Below are 22961 nucleotides of genomic sequence, written 5' to 3' on the forward strand. Positions count from 1 at the left end.
GCATGAATAAATTCCAGCCTCTCGGACTACCTGGATCCTCTACAGTTTGCCTACCACCGCAACAGATCCACAGCAGACGCTATCACCCTGGCCCTGCACTCAATCCTGAAATACCTAGATAACGAGGACACCTATGTCAGTCTCCTATTTATTGACTATAACTCAGCCTTCAACACTATTATTTCCACAAAACTCATCTCCAAACTCCGCGGCCTGGGCCTCAGCACTTCCCTCTGCGATTGGATCCAGAACTTCCTGACCCGCAGACCACAATCAGTAAGGATAGACAGCAACAACATCTCCTCCACGATCATTCTCAATACCGGTGCCTCACAAGGCTGTGTTCTCAGCTCCCGACTATACCCCCTATACACCTATGACTGTGTGGCCAAATTCCCCTCCAATTCGATTTTCAAGTCTGCTGATGACACCACCGTAGTGGGTCGGATCTCAAACAATGACAAGCCAGAGTACAGGAGTGAGATAGAGAATCCGGTGAACTGGTGCGGCAACAATAATCTCTCCCTCAATGTCAACAAAACGAAGGCGATTGCCATCGACTTCAGGAGGCGTAAAGGAGAACATGCCCCTGTCTATATCAACAGGGACAAAACAGAAAGGGTCGAGAGCTTCAAGTTTTTAGATGTCCAGATCATCAATAACCTGTCCTGGTCCCCCCAAGCCGACACAGTAGTTAAAAAAGCCCATCAACACCTCTACTTTCTCAGAATACTAAGGAAATTTGGCTCTCAAACTCTCACAACTTCTACAGATGCACCATAGAAAGCATTCTTTCTGGTTGTATCACAGCTTGGTATGGCGCCTGCTCTGCCCAAGACCGCAAGGAACTATAAAAAGTCGTGAATGTAGCCCAATCCATCACGTAAACCAGCCTCCCATCCATTGATTCTGTCTATAATGCCCACTGCCTCAGCAAAGCAACAGCATAATTAAGGACCCCACACACTCCAGACATTCTCTCTTCCACCTTCTTCCATCGGGAAAAAGACTGAGGTCACGTACCAACTGACTCAAGAACAGCTTCTTCCCTGCTGCTGTCAGACTCTTGAATGGACTTATCTTGCATTGAGTTGATCTTTCTCTGCATCCTAGCTATGACTGTAACACTACATTCTGCACTTTCTCCTTTCCTTCTCTATGAACGGTATGCTTTGTCTGTATAGCGCACAAGCAATAATACTTTTCACTGTATGTTAACAGTAATCAATCAAATCAAATTCATGAGGCCATTCAACCCACCGAGCCTGCATCGACAACAATCCCACCCAGGCTCCAGTCCTTAATCCCACCTATTTACCCTACTAATTCCCCTGACATTAGGGGCAATTTAGCATGGCCAATTCATCTAGCCCACTCAGCTTTGGACTGTGGGAGGAAGCTACAGCACCCAGAGGAAACCCATGCAGACACGGGGAGAATGTGCAGACTCTGCACAGATAATGACCCAAGGCAGGAATTGAACCCGGGTTCCTGGTGCTGTGAGGCAGCAGTGCTAACCACTGAGCCATCATGCTGCTCCAAATCAAAAGTATTGTGCTGGTTAAAAACCCTGCAACATTATTGAACAGTCTCACTGATTGTTTCTTTCCTGTCAGAGTGGGCATCACCAAGCAGAGAAGGAAAGCTGCTGTCCTTACTCAATCTGGTCTATATCTGACATGGCAGGGTCCAATGTGGTTCAGTAGGTAGCTCTCTCAATCACCTGAGTTGGAGGGAATGCCGCAGGAGCCTGCGGAGGCCAGATCATTGAGGGTCTTTAACACAGATAGATAGGTTCTTGATTAATGTGGAGATGTGGGTTATGGGGAAAAGACAGGAGAAAGGGGATTAGAAAAATACCAGCCATGACTGAATGGCACAGCAGACTTGATGGGCTGAGTGGCCTAATTCTGCTCCTATGTCTTATGTGTTTAAGTTGCAATTCAGAAACTACACTGGAAGACTGCTGCACTGCAAGGTATTTTACAACAAGGCATCTGTCTGCTCTCTCAGATGGGTATAAAGTATCCTGCGACGCTATTTAGAAGAAGCAGGGAAATTCATCCAGGTGACATGGCCCACATTTGTCCATCAACCAACTTCAGGTTGACGGACAAATTAAGTTAATAAATTAGTTAATAAAGCCACCGGGTGCTCCAGTTTCTTCCCATAGTCCAAAGATGTGCGGGTTGGCCATGTTAAATTGCCCCTTAGTGTCAGGGGGACTAGCCAGGTAAATATGTGGGGTTATGGGGATAGGGCCTGGATGGGATTGTGGTCGGTGCAGACCCGATGGGCCGAATAGCCTCCTTCTGCACTACAGGGATTCTATGACATAGTAATCTAGGATTTGTTAATAAAGATATCGAGTAAAAGAACAAAGAGATTATGTTGAACTTGTGTAAGATACTGGTTCAGCCCCAGCTGGAATCCTGCAACCAGTTTTGGGCTGCACTTTAGGAAGCATGTGAAGGCCTTGAAGAACATGCAGAAAAGATTCACGAGAATGTCTCAGGGATGAGGAACTTTAGTTATAGACAGGCAAAGTTAGGGCTTCCTTGGAGAAGAGAAGGCTGAGAGCAGATCTGATAGAGGTATTCAAAACCACGAAGGTCTGGAGAGGGTAGATACAGCGAAAGTTTTCTTACTCATGAAAGGATCAAGAACGGGAAGGCACAGATTGAAAGTAATTGGCAAGAAGCAGATGTGATTTGAGGGAAACTATTTTCACAGTGAGTGGAATGCTTTGCCTCAGAGTGTCGTGGAGTCAGGTTCAATCGAAGTGTTAGAAACTGTTACCTGAATAGGAACAATGTGCAGGTTTACAGGGAAAAGGTGGGAGAATAGCACTAGGTGGATTGCTTATTTGGAGAGCTGGTGTAGACATGATGGGCCAAATGGTCTCCTTCTGCAATGTAACAATTCTGCAATTGTGACTATCTGGTCATTATTGCATTGCTGTGCGCAATTGGCTGCTGTGTCTCCTACATTACAACAGTGACTACACTTCAAAAATACCCCTATAAACTGCTTTGCGATGTCCTGGCGTCGAGATGTTTTGAGAGGCGCATTGTCTTTTATTCCACCTTTATCCCAAGAGCAGAATCACAGGCACAGCACAGACTGGTCTTTGCACTGTAAACGCAGGAAGCAGATATAGTGTCACAGATCCCTATAATTTGAATAAGAACCTGTCGATCCCCACTCAGAGATACTACTTCGCTTTGAACAGTCCGACTTCGAGGCCTTCTGTGGAGAAATGATAAAATCGCAAACTGAAAGCAAGAAGGGAGGGAAAATAAAAGGGGACCCGGCTCTCACAGTAAGGCAAGATAAAAATCGATTACATTATCATTACTGGAGCTAATAAATCCACAGGCAGGGATCGCATGCTTTAGGACAGAGGACGAGGACTTTGAAAAAAAGGACTATTCAGAAATTTGCGGATGTGCAGTGCAAAACAAAATGTCAGAGAAGTTATTTGTTTGGAGGATCCGGGGATCGAGTCCTGTGTCCAGGATTTGCGCCCGGCTCCAATGAAGTTCCCAAGCCAAGTGTATCCTTCTCTCCTCCCAGAAGAAACGAGTGAAGCTCTGAGCAAAATGAGGAAACAAAGGAAGAAAAGCCAGAACCCCAGTAAAACTGAGTGTTCCCCACACGTGGGAAGAGAAAGCGACCGATCTGCAGAAGGCTAAAGACAATAGGACAAATGCAAGGCATCTAACGTTACATCAAAATGAAGGGATTCCGTCTGCTGAGTTATAGATAACAGACAGTGGGGCTTTGTGAGTTTCAACTGACAGCAGTTAAAACAATACCAGTGTCCTAACAAATTTGCTACAAAACCCATTGCCAGTGTCTAAACGTGTACTGTATTTCAATTAGGATCCTCATTGACCTGTACAGTATGAGATGCAGATTCACATGGGAAAAATCAGCAGAAAAGTCCATGCCATATAATCAGCTTTAGGTCTACAAAATTCACGTGAAATAACTTAATCTGCATAACGCCCTTAGCCTTATTTTTCGGTAACTTTTTAATTCCCTAATTTCTCCCTCTTCAAGTGGCCATTCATTCTGCACATGATGATCTGGACAAAAGAGAGTGTGTTAGCCAGCTATCCGTCACGGTGGGGTTTCAAGATTATGAGAGGCATGGACAGGGTGGATAGGGAGCAGCTGTTCCCCTTAGTTGAAGGGTCAGTTACGAAGGGCCACAAGTTAAAAGTGAGGGGTGGGAGGTTTAGGGGGGATTTGAGGAAAAACCTTTTTAGCCAGAGGGTGGTGATAGTCTGGAATGTGCTGCCTGGGAGGGTGGTGGAGGCGGGATGCCTCACATCCTTTAAAAAGTACCTGGATGAGCATTTGGCACGCCGTAACATTCAAGGTTTTGGGCCAAGTGCTGACAAGTGGGATTAGGTGGTCAGATCAGGGCCTTTCATGCGTCAGTGCAGACTCGATAGGCCGAAGGGCCTCTTCTGCACTGTAGTATTCTGTGATTCTATAATTCATGGATGAGCCTGATCCCATTCCCAACAGACATCCCGCTTGTCTGCATTTTCCACTGGAGGTCACCGGGAAAAGGAACGCCTAATAAGGAATTTCTTCTTCCTAATCCATGTGTCCCAAGTCTAAGAGGCATTGTGCAGTACTGCTGCCCCGAGTTGATTCAGCACAGATCAGGGATTAAAACCTGGGCTTTCCTTGGGCTGGATTTAAGCTTTTTGACAGACTGAGGGTGGCAGAATTGAGAATGGACGGTCTGCTTGCTCCAATCACTGTCTGAGCTCATTGAATCAAGCTCTGAATGACCAATTAGTGGCTGTCCAGGGTGCCCTGTCCCCAATTGGGATTCTAGGCCAGGACATGTGGCAAAGGGATCATGCATGAACAAGAAGTCAGTTATGATTACAAATTTAAAGTGCTTGAGAAAAATCATACAGACACTGCCACCTTTCCCCATCAGAATCCGCTGCTCCAATCAGCCTAGTCCCTGTGTCAAGTCTTTCCTTCCACCCTTGTGCCACCTCATCACAGTTGCTGTAAAACACTCCCAAATCTTTTTACATTTGATATCCAGAAAATGCAGCGGCTAACAAAAGAATTCCAGATGATTGGATCATTAACAAGCTCAAAGTTTGTTAATTCTGATATTCAAAACAGCTTCAAATTTCCAAAATCCACTCGCCTTCTGTAATCTCAGAGACATGTGTAATGACACTATATTGCCAATCTCACGACATTGTGCCCTATTTTATGCTGGCAGCGAGGAGCAGCCCATTTGACTTTACTCCGTAAAATCCATCCTTGGAATTGATTTATTATTGTCACACATATTGGGATACAGTAAAAAAGATTGCTTCTTGTGCAAAACGTACCATTCATAGAGTATACAGGGGAGAAGGAAAGGGGAGGGTGCAGAATATAGTGTCACAATCATAGCTAGGGTGCAGAGAAAGATCAACTTAATATGTGTAAGAACGTTCAAAAGTCTGGAGGCAGGAGGGAAGAAGCTGTTCCTGAATCGGTCAGCACGTGACCTCAGACTTCTGCGTCTTTTTCCTGATGGATGAAGGGGGAAGAGAGAATGTCCGGATAGCGTGAGGCCTTTGATTATGCTGGCTGCTTTTCCGAGGCAGCGGGAAGTGCAGACAGAGTCGAAGGATGGGAGGCTGGTTTGCGTGATGGACTGGGCTATGTTCACAACCTTTTGTAGTTTCTTGTGGTCTTGGGCAGAGCGGGAGCCGTACCAAGCTGTGATACAATGGGAAAGAATACTTTCTATAGTGCATCAGTAAAAGTTGGTGAGAGTCGTAGCAGACATGCCAAATTTCCTTAGCCATCTGAGATAGTACAAGTGGATTGTTAGACTGGGTGCTGTCTTTGCCTATAAAGTCCCAGGGAATCCAAATAAGCCCATCACAAATCCATTGGTCAGCTTACATATCGACCAACTGTGGGCAAATTGAGGGTCATTTGAGGCACACTCCTGAATTAATGAATCAAAGTGCTCTTCCACATTCAGCCACAACTATTACCACATCTTTCCTTTGCTAGTTCATTCTATTTTCACATTAAACTTCAGCCAATTCATTTCGTTTAAAGCAGTTAGCATAGTGAAATATACACGTATCCAGTTTCCCTTCATTCTCAGTTTACCATCTAATCCCAGGAGCCAGCCTCTGACATGCTGGTCACTGGATTCCTTTACACACAGACTTCATTCTTATAAAAGCCGCCGTTCGCATTTTCTTTGAAGGGTTTAGGGCTTTCATTTTCAATTGGGATTTCCTTCTCCTTTTAAGTGCGTTCAGAAATGCCCCTCCTATCACTGCACATGGTAGGTAAACGGTGATAAGTAGCTAGGAGTGCATAACAAAAGTGTAACGCATATCGATGGGATAGAGGGGCAAGATCAAACAGCACCATGAAGTGCAACTGCAAAGCTCAAAACTATTTCTGCTCCTGACCTCCAGATATGTTCCTCTCTTGAAAGAGATGCAAGATATTTGTTACTCTACAAACACAAAATATGAGACGGGCTTAATGGCTCCTTTTGTTTTGGAATGACACTTTGTAGATTGTGGAAGGGGCTGTACAGAGTATCATCGCACAGTTGACAATGAATGACCTGACACTTTTATTTCACAGTCTGGCACTGGGAATTGCAATGCTGTGTGTGGCTACCCTGGAATAAAACCATTGGATAAATCCGCCACTCACAAGACTGACGCAGACTTGAGGACTTTGCTCCGACAGAGGCAAGCCAGGAGTAAACTTGCCCGTGATTTCCTTGGGCTAGCTAGTGTTCAGTCACCTGTTTTTAAACCAGGTCTTTCAAAGCCAGAAGGATTAGCGAAATGCTGAAAGTTTACTGCCAGGCTGTAGCTGGCCATTAGGCCAGCTGGTGTGGAGTCTTAGAATAATGGAGAAGTACAAAATGCTCAAAATACACAGGACCACCAGCAGATGAATATCTGAAGTTTCACGGAATGCTTTATTATATTAAAGACAGGTTGTTGTTATTAAACAGAGAAAAGGCAGCTTAACTTTATAAGTAGAGCTTTTTTTAGCCCGAACAGATGGGGACGGCCATTTGGCCCATCTTATTCTAACTTTCCAGAAAGACTCCAACATCCTTGCAGCATCAAATTATTCAAGTAACCAATTATTGAAAAAAATGAGATATTTTTGTCGAAGCTTTTCATCTTCCACTCAACAGGACTACTGCAAGAGTATCACTGTCAGGGGAAACAAGAAGTTTATACTGTATGAGAAAAGAGTGCTGATTGGCTAGCAAGTGGACTTTGATTGGTAGAGGCACTGCCATGGACAATACACCAGCTGATGGTGACTGTTAGCTAGATGGGGTGGGTACTACACCCCTGGGACTGCAGCAGTCAAGAAGGTAGCTCACCTCCATCTTATCAAGGACAATTGGGAATGGGCAACAAAGATTGGTCTAGTCAGTGACACCCATGGCTGGTACATGAATTTGAAACACTGATGAAATTTAAGCCAGGTGGCTTGACTCTGATTGGTAAAGGCATTGCCCTAAGGAATGAACCAGCGAATGGCTGTCACTAATTATTTACAATGGTATTCGAATGATTGTCCTGTGAGTGCAAGACAAAAAGCTTTGACAAATTGTCTCTGTTATCAACAATAATCGAATTATTCTTTAAATGATTCCAGGGTTTACTGCCATTACTTTGCCTAGAAGATTATTCCAAACATTAGTAGCTCTAAGTATGCAAACTTTGTGACATTAGCCTTAAGGCTTATTGTTTTCAAGCTTTCTCCCTTTCCTACTCTTGCAGCTTAATGTAAAGCAATTTTCTGAACTTATTTTTCCATTTCCTTTACCTCTATGGAATTGCCTATCAGACTTATTAGAAAGACACCAGAGATGAGAGAGATTACTCTCTGAAGAGGCTCCAGAGGCTGAGGTTGTTCTCCTTGAAGCAGAGAAGATTAAGAGATTTGATAGGGCTGTTCGTACATGCCCGTTTTAAAGAGTAACCAAAGGACACAGGTTTCAGGTAATTGGCAGAAGAACCGGGGCGATGCGAGCAAACCATTTTTTAAAAACAAATCAGGAAAGCACTGCCTGAAAGTGCTCATTTTACCATTTTGAGACCAACAATTTGATGGATAAAACTGTCAACATATATATATATATAAAATAGTTAGAAATGGCATTAATATTATTGCAATCACAGTAAAGAAATCACTGTGCACACCAGTGAGTTGAATAAATCACAGCTGTACAACTACAAGCCCCAGATTTGGGATACTGGTGGGGGTGGGGGGGGGGGGGGGGTAATGTTCTAACTTTAAGCTATGAGCAGTAAAATGCATGCACATGATATGTGCATTAGAGGCCTGGATAAGCTACGTGCATGATCATTGACTTGAATTCGTGTGTACTGGAATTTCCTGTTTTTGCTCCCATGTGGTGTAACTCCCTTGTCGGATCACAAAACTGGAACATTGCCTGTGAGTTGGGAGCCGATTGCTACCTTTCCCAATTAACTCTCCCACAAAAGCTCCAATAAAAGTTATATTTCATCCTGGGACAAAGTAATGGTTAAATCCATATCTTTTCAGCTCGAATGTTAGTACAGCAGGGCAGCTAGCCCATAGATGTGGCCTGGACTGGACACTTCAAATAACACGAGGTTGAAAAACTGGTTTAGCTACATTCAATGAATGTTTTATGGTAAATAGCCCTGTTTATGTTTACACTGCTGAACTTTCAGATGCGTGATTGGTCTAGCAAATGTAAGCAGGCACTAACCTTAAGGAGTTTGTTTTGTAACCAGTGCTGCATTCGTCAGCTTAAAGAGGATGGCCAAGCAACGTCCTGCTGCTGCCAATATTTGGAGTAAATAATAAAGTTAACATATAAATTCTGCATTGGGCAAATTCATTAGAACTGTCCCAAGCGGTGTGGGGATTTGTTAAGACAAACTGTTTCCATGGCAGCCTGATGGATAACCAGAGTTTTAAGGTAACTGGCAAAAGAATCGGAGGGGATGTAAAGAATTTATTTTAACCGAGGGAGTTCCATAATCTGGAAAGGGTGGTACAAGCAGTAGTGAAGGAAACTAGATTGGTATGTTAAGGGCATACGGTTTAGCATGAATAAGAGAAAACAATAAGTGGGGGGCAGAGAAAAGAATTAGATTAATTCGACAGATCCTTCAAACAGCCAGTAATGATGCAATGGACTGAATGGTCTCTTCTGTGCTGCCTGTTTTAGTCTTCAGGTGATTTTGCAATTTGTTTAATCACTTACCCAGGCTGAGCTGAGGATTAACTCTGCTTTACCCACCACCTTCAGCGTTAATGCACCTTTTATTTTGATAGCAGGCTGGTGCAGGATTGTTGCAACAATATCCGCTGACAATATAGCGATTAGACAAAAAGCCATCACTTTCTATTAGGGAAGTACGGCTTTCACTTGCTTACGAAAGTCATTAACATTTAATTCCCTGGGAGTGTTTATGCAGGTCTAATCCAGGAGCTGGGAGTCGCGTTCATTATCGGCAGCGGGACAGATACTGACTGAGCTCCGAGCATCCCCTGAACTGCAGCCAGCTGTCTCTCCAGAGCTGGAAATAGCACAAACCCTGGGCAGATGCAACACTTGCCAAGTCTGCAAACAATGACTGGATCTCCCACCCCGACAGGTGCATCAGACCTGCAGCAGATGTAATACTGTTGTTGATGCATTCCAGGCCACCTGCAACAATGGTCAACAGCTACCCCTCCCACCCCATCCCAGCCCCCCATCCCTCCTCCCCCTCCCCCACCACAGCCACCCTGCCGGCAGGTGCCCGAGACTGCTGGCAGATGACAGGCAGGTGTCCCAGGACGCTTGCCTCCCCTCCCCCTCCTCCCCTGGTTTACTGCAAGACTGCGCCCTTCCTCAGGCAACACCTGCTGCTGCAGACACAGGCCTGCTCCAAAGGGCAATCAGATGCTTGTCTCACTGACTGCCAGCCCCACCCATGCTACACAAGCAGCCCTTCCGAGCCTCTTTAATCACTCGCTTGGACCTCTTAGGCATTGTTTAACTATTGTTTTGCAGTGGTTCTTCAAAGAGGATCAGGTTTTTTTTTGTTTAGCAGGTACTGCCAATAACCAGTGCCGGTACATCCAGATCTATCCAGCCACTGTCAGATTCCTTAATGAGAAGCATTTCCCTTGAACAGCAGGATGTCCTCATTATAAATTACCCACTCTAGCACGATGGAATGTCTGCAGTTCAAATGAGGGATTGCAAGGGGCAAATTTTGCTAATGAAAGGATTTGCTTTTTTCTTAAATTAAAGTGGGGGGGAGGTGGGGGGGGGAAGAAAAACCTACATTTCCAGCACTAAAACATACCAATTAAATGCACCTTAATAATAAAAAAAACAGGATGTGGAATCCCAATGGTAGAAGACAGAAACATGACATAGTCTGAACTAAGCGTCGGTACCTTAAAGCATATTTCACAAGCAGGTTCAAAACTACATTCTGCTACTTCACTGCCGTATTTGGTATGTACAATGGATGTACAGCGTTCGCTGTTCATCTGTCTTCACTCCAACAGCAACAGTCCTCTGGAGGCAAGCATTGTGTGTGTTATAATGAGTCGTGTGCGCTATAGCAACTGCCCCGTAACACAGTATGAGAAAAGGAGTCAGGAGTCAAAGTTCAGCTGCCTTACAACAAAAACCACGCTCTCAACTGCAGGCCTTTTAATGAGGGCCTGGTGTATACCTTGCAAGTTCTGGATAATTAACCAACTCTGCTAGTTACACCTTACAACAGCCGCCTTGCTTCTTCCAGTTCTCCTGGCTGCCTCAAAACAAGTAAAATGGTCAACCTTCGCAAGCAAAGGGAAATAAATTAGAAGCTACTGCAGTGCTCTGTTCATAGTCGCATCCGTTTTGTGTATAACAAGCACACAAAGCTGCCAGATTTAGATGTTGCAGACAGGTTTTATTAACGGGTCTTGGCTATTGGGGGTTTAACAGAGCTGTTTTGAGACATTCAGAGCCATCTCGTTTGGGTTCCTGCAGGGCCAGGTTATATCTGAGACAGCTTACCCAAGCTGAAACAGGTTAACAATCCCACATGAAGCAGCGTTTACATTTTCAAAATTCCAGTAACAGCACTTTACCTAATGATTAGCAATAACAGCTGAAGCACAGCTTATTGACTCAAACACAGCTAACCACAAAGGCATTTAGAAAGTGTGCTGAATGACTGCTCAGTGACTGATTTGCAAAGTACCCACTCATTGTGCAGTACTCCTGTGTCAGACTAGTCATCTGTCTGCAGTGTCAGAGTCGTGTAGCCCCAATTCCATATTAAGCTCCCCCCCAAACTAGTGGGGCAAGTACAAGCCCTATTGTACAGCAAGTCCACATCACACAGAGCAGAAAGTGGCCATTCAGCCTGTCATACCTCTTTGAAAGAGCTATCCAATTAGTTCCATTATGTTACTCATGCCATTTATCCTCCACACGAGTCTGCAGACAACACAGGAGTCTCGTTTGCCAAATGAGTACAAACTCACTGGCATCCTGGCTCTGTGACTGCAATTCAGATGTCTGAGGTCTAGCACAATGTGAATATGAAGCAATGCAAGTCTGCAATGAGCACACACCGAGCGCTGTGCCAACGTTTCGAGAAATGCGCTGGCCTCTCCAGTCCCAATTCTCCAATTAAATCCAGATCAGTTTGAAGAAGCCGCACTTTATGGTCACAGAAAAAAGGTACATAAATCCCCTAAGGTTGGGTGAATGGGTCGAGCAGTATTACATTCTACTCCCAATTAGCTCCTATGTGCTGTAAGTATGAGGATGAGGGGAGGAAGGCATCATTCAATGCAGGACAATGTGTACGTATGTGATGGGGCATATGTGGTAGGGCATGTTATTCACTTGGTCTCTGGATGTTGCTTATATGAGCAAAGTTGCATTAATTGCCCAACCCCACAAAAACAATTTGGATTTATATAGTAACTTTCATATATTAAAACTTCCCAGAGTTCTTATCAAAGCATTATCATTATCAAACAAGATTTGACACCGAGACATATATGATGACTTTACATCAGCTGAGGGTAGGTTTTAAGGATTGTCTTAAGGTAAGAGAAAAAGGAAGCCACCATGATTGTCATGTGAGTGGCTTGCTAGGCTACTTCAATAGCATTTAAGTCAACTATATAGAGTAGGACTATAGGCCAGAACTCATAGTTTCTGTTCACGGAAGAATCAACCAGGCTTTAACAACAATCATTCTTTTCTGGTCAGTAATAGGAAAGACTTCCTCTGTATTTTCCAATTCTACCTCTTCCAATGTTACCTAACACACAGCTCAGAAACAGGCCATTCAGTCAAACAATGCATACCGGCATTTGTGCTCCCATCAAGTCTCCTCCCGTACTTCCTCAATTAACTCCAAAAAATTTCCATCTACTCTTTTTTCCCTCATGTGCTCATTTAGCTTCCCTGAAGTTCAACTCAACTACTGCTTCTTGTGTGAGCGAGTTCCGCATTCTCACCGCTCTCTGGGTAAAGAACTTCCTTTTGAATTCCTCACTGGATTTCTTGGTAACTATCTTATATTGATGGTCTTTAGCTTTGCTTTTCCCCACAAGTGGAAACATTTTCTCTGGGTCTACTCTATCAAAGGGAACCACTCTGTTTAACCATTCTTGTGTGTTCTAGTATCCCCTTATAAATCTTTCCTGTACTCTTGTCAGTGCTACTTTTTTATACACGGTGATTGGAATTGTAAACAGTACAACTCACAGGTGTGGTTTAACCAAGCTTCTAAAGAGGTTTGTGAGCAGCACCGTGGCACAGTGGTTAGCACTGCTGCCTCACAGCATAGGGGACCAGTTCAATTCCAGTTTTTGATGACTGTATAGAGTCTGCACATTCTTCCCATGTCTGCATGGGTTTCCCCCAACTGCTACAGTTTCCTCCCACACTCTAAAAATGTGCAGATTAAGTTGACTGACCATGCTAAATTGACCCTTAGTGTCTGGGAGATTAGCAAGATAAGTACATGCGGTTTAGCATAACCTCTCTACTTTTCATTTTATCCTGCTAGAAATAAACCCTGGTCTGTGTTTTCCAGCCATTCCCACCAATGGGATCATCCAGTCCCACCACAGCGAGCCCCGCTGCAGGTTTCTCAGCAGCAGAGGTCACAAGCAAAGGGAAACCTGCTGACATAGGTGGGACTGGAAGATTTCGCTGACACCCAATGGTGGGCTGCCTCCGTTGCTGCAAAGGCCTCCCCCAACTCCTGAAAATGTTTTGTTGTTTTTTTTAATGGACTTGTAATTGATTGGTATAATTGTACTCTCAAATCAATTTGTTCCACTACTCTTTTAAGCTCCTTCCATCAAACTTCTCGGGGCCAATGAGTAGATGGCCATTTGAAGGCGAATTTTAGTAGCTATCGAGTACTGCTGTGAAGATGGACTGCAATGTAACAAGTTAAGTGGATGGTCAGGGAAATGATGCAGGTTCAGTAGTCACATTCACTTGGAAAAGCTTGCAAACCTAATCTGAAATCTATACTAATCCAAGTGCTGGTAAATGGGATTCGTATAGATAGGTTTTAAAGTTTAATTATTAGTGTCACTACTAGGCTTACATTAACACTGCAATGAAGTTACTGTGAAAATCCCCTAGTGTCCACACTATGGCACCTATTCGAGTACACTGAGGGAGAATTTAGCATGGTCAATGCACCTAACCAGCATGTCTTTCAGACTGTGGCAGGAACCTGGAGCACCCGGAGGAAACCCACGCTGACGTGGGGAGAATGTGCAAACTCCACACAAACAATGACCCAAGCCGCGAATCGAACCTGGGTCCGTTGTGCTTTGAGGCAGCAGTGCTAACCACTGTGCCACTGTACAAGGCATTTGATGGTTGGCAGATGGGCTGACAGGCCTGTTTCTGTTCTGTATGACTCTATGTCTGTCCTCAATCATGGCCAGTGCTGCTACTGATAAATGGTAAGATGCCAAGCTCTTCAACATCTTGATGAGAGAGGGACACACAGGGATGTTATTTAATCCAATAAATTGCAGTAGGGGATCCAGATGTACAGAGGTAGAGAAGGCCAAATATGTATGTTGCCTTAACTTCACTGGGTGGAAGCAAACCCTGCGGTGAATTACCCAGTTAATGGTAGGAGGTATTAACAAGATTCATGCCAACTATTGAAAGGATATGCACTACTCCCTTTTGAACAGCCTTGTATGCTATTAGTATTGGTAACTCATTTATATTGTTCCTTTGATATATTGCACTATTTGATGTGTCAAAGATAAGTTTATGACAAAGGCCATGTCTGACTGAAGTTCTGGTTTGATATCAAGTTTAATTTTGTGATAGGCTTATATAAAGGTGAGTGTAGCAATATATTTATGTGCTTGGTGATGGCACAGTTACTGGACTCCCTGTTATGCCCTAAGAATCAGGAAAGGCATATTGGAAGTTATCAGGGTCAAGCAGATGAGCAGAGTGAATCACTTACCCGTATCTGAGCAAGGTAGTTAGCTGACTTGTCCCGGATACAGACAGACTGAGCTAAATATGCATCCAGGTCCTCCTGACAGATGGTGCTTACCTGGAACAAAAAATAAAACACCTTTTGAACATTGGGTTCAGATCCCACTCTGGCGTTTGAAGACAGAAATCAAGGCTGGCATCCCAGTATGGTTCTGTGAAAATGCTGCACTGTCAGATGATACTTTCAGATGAGATGTTAAACGGAAGCCCCGTTTACCTGCTCCGGGGGTTGTTAAAGATCCCACGCATTATTCCTGGTTGTCCAGCCAAAATTTATACCTTGATCAACATCATTAAAAAAACAGATTATCTGACTATATATGGACTTCAGGAAAGCCTTTGACAAGGTACCGCATGGTAGGTTGTTGCATAAGATTAAATCTCACAGTGAGGTAGCTAAATGGATACAAAATTCGATTGGTGACAGAAGCCAAGGTGATTGTAGAGGGTGGTGAGTGTCTGAAACAAGCTGCGAGAGGTACAAGTAGAGGTGGGTACAATTTTGTCTTTTAAAAAGCGTTTAGACAGTTACATGGGTAAGATGGGTATGGGTATGATATACGCGGGTTGATGGGTTTTTGATAGGAGAGGGGATTAAGGGTTATGGGGAGAGGGCGGGAAAGTGGAACTGAGCAGCGACAGATCAGCCATGATCTTATTGAATGGCGGGGCAGGCTCGAAGGGCTGGATGGCCTACTCCTGCTCCTATTTCTTATGTTCTTATAAGAACATAAGAACATAAGAACATAAGAAATAGGAGCAGGAGTAGGCCATCTGGCCCTTCGAGCCTGCCCCGCCATTCAATAAGATCATGGCTGATCTGTCGTGGCTCAGTTCCACTTTCCCGCCCTCTCCCCATAACCCTTAATCCCCTCTCTTATCAAGAACCCATCAACCTGCTTCTTAAAAATATTTAGCGAGGCAGCCTCCACCACTTCAACGGGCAGAGAATTCCAGAGATTCACCACCCTTTGAGTGAAGAAGTTCCTCCTCAACTCCGTTCTAAACCGCCTCCCCTTTATCTTGAGGCTGTGCCCCCTAGTCCTACTGTCTTTTTTGAGCGGGAAGAGTCTCTCCACCTCTATCCTATCCATCCCATTCATCATCTTATACGTCTCAATGAGATCTCCCCTCATTCTTCTAAACTCTAACGAGTACAAGCCTAGTTTATTCAGCCTCTCCTCATAGCTCAATCCCCTCAACTCCGGTATCAGCCTAGTAAACCTCCTCTGCACTCCATGGGCAATTGGGACTAGCTTAGCGGTTACAAAAAGGGGCGGCATGGACAAGTTGGGCTGAAGGTCCTGTCTCCATGCTGAAACCCTCCATGACTCTATGACATTGCCATTCCTGGGACCGTACTGTTCACAAAACTGGCTGTCAGGTTCCCTACAATTCAATGGTGAATACGTTTCAAAAGTACTTCATTAGCTGTAATCAGCTCTGAGATTGCTATGTTGTGAGAGGCACTATCTAAATGCAAGTCTTTCTTTCTTTCATAGGCATAATGCTGAACTGTTTCCAATCTACCCGGTGATGATGCTGGATCTGACCATTCTGTAATGACTATCTCCCAAGGGTGCCACAGTGGCACTATGGGTAGTCCTGCTGCCTCACAGGGCTGGGGACACGGATTCAATTCCAGCCTTGGGTCACTGTCTGTACGGAGTTTGCACATTGTCCTCATGTGTGCGTAGATTTTCAAATGGGTGCTCCGGTTTTCTCCCAGTCCAATGATTTGTGGGATAGGTTGATTGGCCATGCTAAATTGCCCCATAGTGTCAGGGGGAATAGCTGGGGTATATATGTGGGGTTAAGGGGATACAGCCTGGGTGGGATTGTGATCAGTGCAGACTTGATGGGCTGAATGGCCTCCTTCAGAACTGTAGGGATTCCATGACTTCCATTTCCTGCAGGCTATCTGCACAATATCTGCGCTATCCTTGCACAAGGATATTTTGGCCTTTTGGCCTTGGAGGGAGTGCAGAGGAGGTTCACTAGGCTGATACCGGAGATGAGGGGGTTGAACTATGAAGAGAGGCTGAATAGACTGGGTTTGTACTCGTTGGAATTTAGAAGGATGAGGGGGGATCTTATAGAGACGTATAAGATAATGAAGGGGATGGATAGGATAGAGGTGGAGAGATTCTTCCTGCTCAGAAAGGACAGTAGGACTAGAGGGCACAGCCTCAAGATAAAGGGGGGGCAGTTTAGAACGGAATTGAGGAGGAACTTCTTCACTCAAAGGGTGGTGAATCTCTGGAATTCTCTGCCCGTTGATGTGGTGGAGGCTACCTCGCTAAATATATTTAAGACATGGGTAGATAGGTTTTTGATAGGCAAGGGAATTAAAGGTTATAGGGAGAAAGTGGGAAAGTGGAACTGAGCCACTTCGGATCAGCCATGATCTTATTGAATGGCGGGGCAGGCTCGAAGGGCTAGAAGGCCTACTCCTGCTCCTATTTCTTATGTTCTTATCTGGATCACTTAACATCAACAAGTTAAGGTTCACACCACCTCTTGAGGTTTTCCTAACACATTCGCTCATGAAGTAGTCCTCGATTATATTTACCAAGTCCGACCGCAAACCATTTGGGGATTCTCAGTTCATATATAATTGACTGAAATTAGATTAACCTTCATGTTTTCAGATACTCCTCCATCTCTTCACACAGCAAGCTCACATTTTAGGCCAACTCACAATCTTCAGCACACTCCTTCAATTTCTCACATATCCATTAAGATAAAGGCAAAATACTACAGATGCTGGAATCTGAAACAAAAACAGAAAATGCTGGAGAAACTCAGCAGGTCTGACAGCATCTGTGGAGAAAGAATAGAGCCAATGTTTCAAGTCATCCACCTGAAATGTTGGCTCTATTCTCTCTCTATGGATGCTGTTAAACCTGCTGAGATTTTCCAGCATTTTCTGTTTTTATTTCAGGACATTCAGATTCAATTCACTTCCATCAGACATTCCCCTTCGAAGACTGATTTTACTTGTCTCCTATAAAATATTTTGTCACGTTCTCAGTTTTTCAAAAGCCCTTTTTAAATTATCTGATGCTCTCTGCTACCTCATTCCGAAGAATGGAGGTCTCCCAGCAGATAGTTCAATAGAAAAACTGCAGCACAATACAGGCCCTTCGGCCCACAAAGTTGTGCCGAACATGTCCCTACCTTAGAGATTAGTAGGCTTACCTATAACCCTCTATCTTACTGAGTTCCATGTACTTATCTAAAAATCTCTTAAAAGACCCTATCAAATCCGCCTCCACCACCGTTGCTGGCAGCCCATTCCACGCACCCACCACTCTCTGAGTGAAAAACTTACCCCTGACATCTCCTCTGTATCTATTCCCCAGCACCGTAAACCTGTGTCCTCTTGTGGCAACCATTTCAGCCCTGGGAAAAAGCCTCTGACTATCCACTCGATCAATACCTCTCAACATCGTATACACCTCTATCAGGTCACCCCTCTTCCTTCGTATCTCCAAGGAGAAAAGGCCAAGCTCACTCAACCTATCCTCATAAGGCATACTCCCCAATCCAGGCAACATCCTTGTAAATCTCCTCTGCACCCTTTCTATGGCTTCCACATCTTTCCTGTAATGAGGCGACCAGAACTCATACTGACGGCTCCTAGTGTAGTCTGTCTCTCACTGCTTCAATTTACTTCTAGTTTCTCGTTTTGTGGCAGTGGGGAACCACAATATTGCTTGCTACATTTATCGTAAGGCTCTTGGGAGAGCTTTCATCTTGGTCAACCATAAGTATGTCTTCCTCAAAGAGTCTCCTCCTTCCCATTAGCTGATCATGAGCTACTTTCCTGCTTCGCACCTTGTACTCGCGAGGTGTCTCTATCTTTTCATTTCCAGTCTCATCCCCGCCTTCCACAGTCTTTCTCTCCCTCCCTGCTGGTCTAACTCTCTAGTTTTAGTCTTACTCTCTCCCCTTCTGCCAAGTCCAAAGATGTGGCGGGGTAGGTTGATTGGCCATGCTAAGAAATTGCCCCTTAGTATCCAGGGTAGTGGAGGTTAGAGGGATTGGTGGGTATAGTATGCAGGGACATGGGGTTAGGGCCTGGGTGGGATTGTGTTCAGTGCAGACTTGATGGGCCGAAGAGCCTCTTTCTGCACTGTAGGGTTCTATGGTTCTAAGTCTAACTCTCCCCCTTTCAGTCTCTCTCTCCCCTCTTGCACGTCTAACCTCCCTTTTAGTCTCTCTCCCCCCTCCTGCCAACTCTAACTCTACCCTTTTAATCTCTCTCTCTCTGCTCCTGCCAGGTCTAACTCTCCCCCACCTGATTTGGCAGTTGAATTTTTATTTTTGGAACTAGGCTGTAGGATTTGCACTGACATTTAGGAAATCATTATCTGTTCACTAAATCATGAAGGCCATAAAAAGGAGCAAGCGTGTCTCCCTACCTGCAGCATAATATAGATCAGTAGGCAGCAAACAGCAGCAGCAGTGGGAAGCTCTAGAGGAAGTAACTCCTCAACAAAATCTTGTAGGCCAAAACATGCGAGAAACGTGCAGTAACGTAACTTCTGAACCTCCGGCTCATCTGTCAGCCACAAGGTTTGTAGATCTGGAATTCCTCCTGCAAAGAAAATATTTGGCTTAGGCTACCACCAGCTTTAGAAGCTTTAAACATACTTTAATCTAGCACCATTAGTGCAACCAGACAGCTTTTAGGTAGCAGTTAAATTCCTGCATCAGAAATGACGATTCCCTTCTCGTTATATTAAGGAATGGCAAAAAGGCGCAGATGGAAGCTGCCCTGATGCAGACAGCACAGAAGGCTCTGCCAATTCGTGCTCTGTGCCAAGTTAACTGACCACAGCCCGATTCGTAATAAGGCCACTGAAATCAGCTTCAGCGCCCCTGTTGTAGAGAAGGAAAAATCATTCAGGGTTCCTGCCATCCTTTAAGGCCCTGCAGGAGATTGCACACGTGCAGACGTCTGCTTGTGAACTACCCCCGTGCCCCATCCCCCCCCACCCTTCCCCACCACTGCCAAATGGAGCAGAATTTTCCAAGCTTACAGAGGTCAGTGACGAGGGCAACATCTCAAAAAGCTCTTTTTATTTGATAATTAGAGAACATTCTCTCTAGGAGCACTCAGATGAAAACAACGTGCCGGAAATACACAGCAGGTCTGTCAGCATCTGTAAACTGAAAGGACGGGTTAACGTTCAGCAATGGGACCCCTGGGATCTGACCATGGATCTCAGCCCAGAAAGGTTAGCTTTTTGTTAAAACCCCACTCTCCTTTCTGAAGCTGTCAAGACCTGCAGCTTATTTTCAGCATTATCTACTTTCATTTTACATTCCCAGAGCTACAGTATTTCTTCTTCATCTCAATTGTCAGACTTCCTTTCCAGAAACTGGGGAGAGGTTACAATGCATGGATTATAATTAATACTGTTGGAAATGCTGAAAATAAGATGATTTATCATTCTCTCACTGGGCCCCATGAAAATCCCCATCCAGTGCCATTTCCCGCCCAGCCCTACGATTTGTGCATCACATAAGAACATAAGAAATAGGAGCAGGAGTAGGCCATCTAGCCCTTCGAGCCTGCCCCGCCATTCAATAAGATCACGGCTGATCTGTCGTGGCTCAGTTCCACTTTCCCGCCCTCTCCCCATAACCCTTAATCCCCTCTCTTATCAAAAACCCATCAACCCGCGTCTTAAAAATATTTAGCGAGGCAGCCTCCACCACTTCAACGGGCAGAGAATTCCAGAGATTCACCACCCTTTGAGTGAAGCAAATAGGTCATTTCTCCAGATTCTTCAGTCAGTGTTGGCATCAAGCTTTCCCAGGTTAGGTTCAGCACAGCTAGATGTGTCTGTTATTGTTGCAGATCTGTCACAATGAAGTGCATGCTCCTGTTGTAACTGAGAGAAGTTGTTACTACTTGGTGAAAGGTTCGGGCATTATGCTTAAGTATATAGAAAAGCTGAAGTGGGGGGCAGGGGACGAGGTAGGAGGAGTCTCTGCCTGTGTTCCCTGTGTTTGGTAATTAAACCTATGTTAAAGGAAGACTGGCTCCAGATTCCTCCTTTGCTTAGTGAATGAGCAGTGATTTATAACAGTGTCAACTATCCCTCAACCAACGCCACTAAAATTGATTAACTGATCATTAATTTCCTTGTAGTTTGTGGGATTTTATAGTGTATAAGGCAGTCACTGCGTTTCCCTACATTACAATAAGGTCTGTAATTCAGCACTTTGTTCATTGTAAAGAGTGTTGTGTTGTCCTGACAACATAAAAGGTGCTACATCAATGCTACTGCCTGCGTAAATTGCCGAAACGGATAAAGGTAATGAGGGTGGTACCTGGTAGCTCTGGTGGTAAAGCTGGCACAAGATCTGGCTGCCGGAGCCTGTTACCCGGATAAACAAACCACTCCTTTACCATGGGACAAGGCTTGGCAGCTTCAGGTTGGCCATCTAGATGCAAAGAAATTCAAACAGAATTATCAACTGTCATCGGATGTTCTCTCTTAGCTGACCTGAACACATCTTCATAGAATTTTGTATTGTGGAAGGAAGTCATCCAGTCTTGCATGCCTGTGCCAACTCTCTGAAAGAGTGAGCCTAATAATCCCATTCCTGAGCCACAGTGTGTGCTGGGACCACAGGAGGTTAAATCAGAACAGCAGTGCATATTTGACTCAAGTAAGTTAATCATAGCAGGAGGCCATTCTGCTCCTTGAGCCTGTGCTGGTACTTTGAAAGAGCTGTCTAATGAGACACTGATCCTTCTCTTCCCCACTGGCCTGCAAAGGTTGAAGCCTACGCCATTAATCAGAAACTGCATGAGAAAGATCACTCTTGAAGCTTCCCTGATGGATCAACTAGTTAGGACAGTGAGTCAAAGAGGCCAAGAAGAGAAGAACATAGGCCAGGAATCCACATAATCCCTACAGTGCAGGAGGCAATTCAGCCCACTGAATCTGCAATGACTTTCTCTGATAGAGTAGCTTACCAAGGCCCTTCCCCAACCCTATCCCTGTTATCCCACGTTTACCCTGCTAATCCCTAACCTACATATCTTGGGACACTAAGGGGCAATTTAGCCAATCCACCTAACCTGCACATTTTTGGACTCTGGCAGGAAATTGGAGCACCCGAAGGAACCCATGCAGACATGGGAAGATCATGTAAACTCCACACAGGCAGTGACCCAAGCCAGGAATCGAATCCGGGTCCCTAGCACTGAGGCAGCAGTGCTAACCATGTGTCATCTTGCTCCACCTACTGATTACCATTCAATAACCCATTGGCATTGGATACGTATGGAACAGAGTGAGGATAAATAGGAGAGTTCAGGGCTGGGCAACAAGCCAATCAACACATAGACAAGGCAATGAAGGATACCTACTGCGCATCAATCCATACTTGACCATGACTTATGATAAGGAGGAAGACAAAGAGGAGGAGAGAGAAATGAAAAATATCAGGAAATAAATAGTTTTCAATACTTTGATCAAACTTTTATGATGTGGAGGTGGGGGAATTGGACGAGGGCAGGCACAGTAAGAAGTCTCACAACACCAGATTGAAGTCCAACAGGTTTATTTGGAATCACAAGCTTTCGGAGCACTGAGGAAGAAGCAGCGCTCTGAAAACTTGTGATTCCAAGTAAAGCTCTTGGGCTTTAACCTGGTGTTATCAAATTTTTGATCATCTGTCCTGATATTTGGTTGTGTGGCTGGATGTCAGTTTTTTATTAATGATTCTCTTGCTAAGAATCTTGCCACATTTAAGATGCTATGTTGTTGTTATCACTTCTGGGTTGGATGGCTCTCTGATTCTAAGAATGGTCATTTGGGTGAAGAAGCAGAGAGTTCATACTGTCTGTGATTTTCTTTTTTACTCATTCAAGGGATGTGGACTTCACTGACTAGGCCAGCATTTTTGCCCACCCCTAACTGCTTTGAGAATGCAATGGTGAGCTGCCTTCTTGAACTGCTGCAGTCCATGTGGTATAGGTATACCCACAGTGCCGTTGAGTTTCAGGATATTGACCCAGCGACAGTGAGCAATATATTTCCAAGTCAGGATGGTGAGTGACTTGGAAGGAAACTTACAAAAGGGAGATAATGGTATTGTGGCAACATCACATGACTGGTAATTCAGAGGCTCGGGCTAATGCTCCGGGGAAATGGGTTCAAATCCCATTGTGGCAGCTTTAAAATTAAATGGTTTTTTAGAATCTGGAATTCAAGACGCGGTGCAGTAATGAAATACTGTCGGAAAAACCCATCTGGTTCCGGCACGGTGACGCAGTGGTTAGCACTGTTGCCTCACAGTGCCAGGGACCCGGGTTCAATTCCTGGCTTGGGTCACT

At 44.6% G+C, this 22961-nt stretch overlaps 1 protein-coding gene across 2 annotated transcripts in view; it reads right to left on the reverse strand.

The window, feature by feature from the left end:
• The window catches only part of fam120b (family with sequence similarity 120 member B), a 61795-nt gene that overhangs the window by 14468 nt on the left and 24366 nt on the right, over positions 1-22961 (reverse strand). For both annotated transcript variants that reach the window (XM_080200808.1, XM_080200807.1), the window contains exons 4-6: positions 20945-21058; positions 19024-19199; positions 14562-14654 (exon numbers count right to left, since the gene is read on the reverse strand). In XM_080200808.1, coding sequence (XP_080056934.1) covers positions 14562-14654; positions 19024-19199; positions 20945-21058 — 383 coding nt within the window. The remainder of the gene's footprint in view (positions 1-14561; positions 14655-19023; positions 19200-20944; positions 21059-22961) is intronic.

The sequence above is a fragment of the Carcharhinus amblyrhynchos genome, chromosome 12 (genome assembly GCF_965287045.1).
Source record: "Carcharhinus amblyrhynchos chromosome 12, sCarAmb.v2.hapA, whole genome shotgun sequence".
NCBI classification, from domain to species: Eukaryota; Metazoa; Chordata; class Chondrichthyes; order Carcharhiniformes; family Carcharhinidae; genus Carcharhinus; species Carcharhinus amblyrhynchos.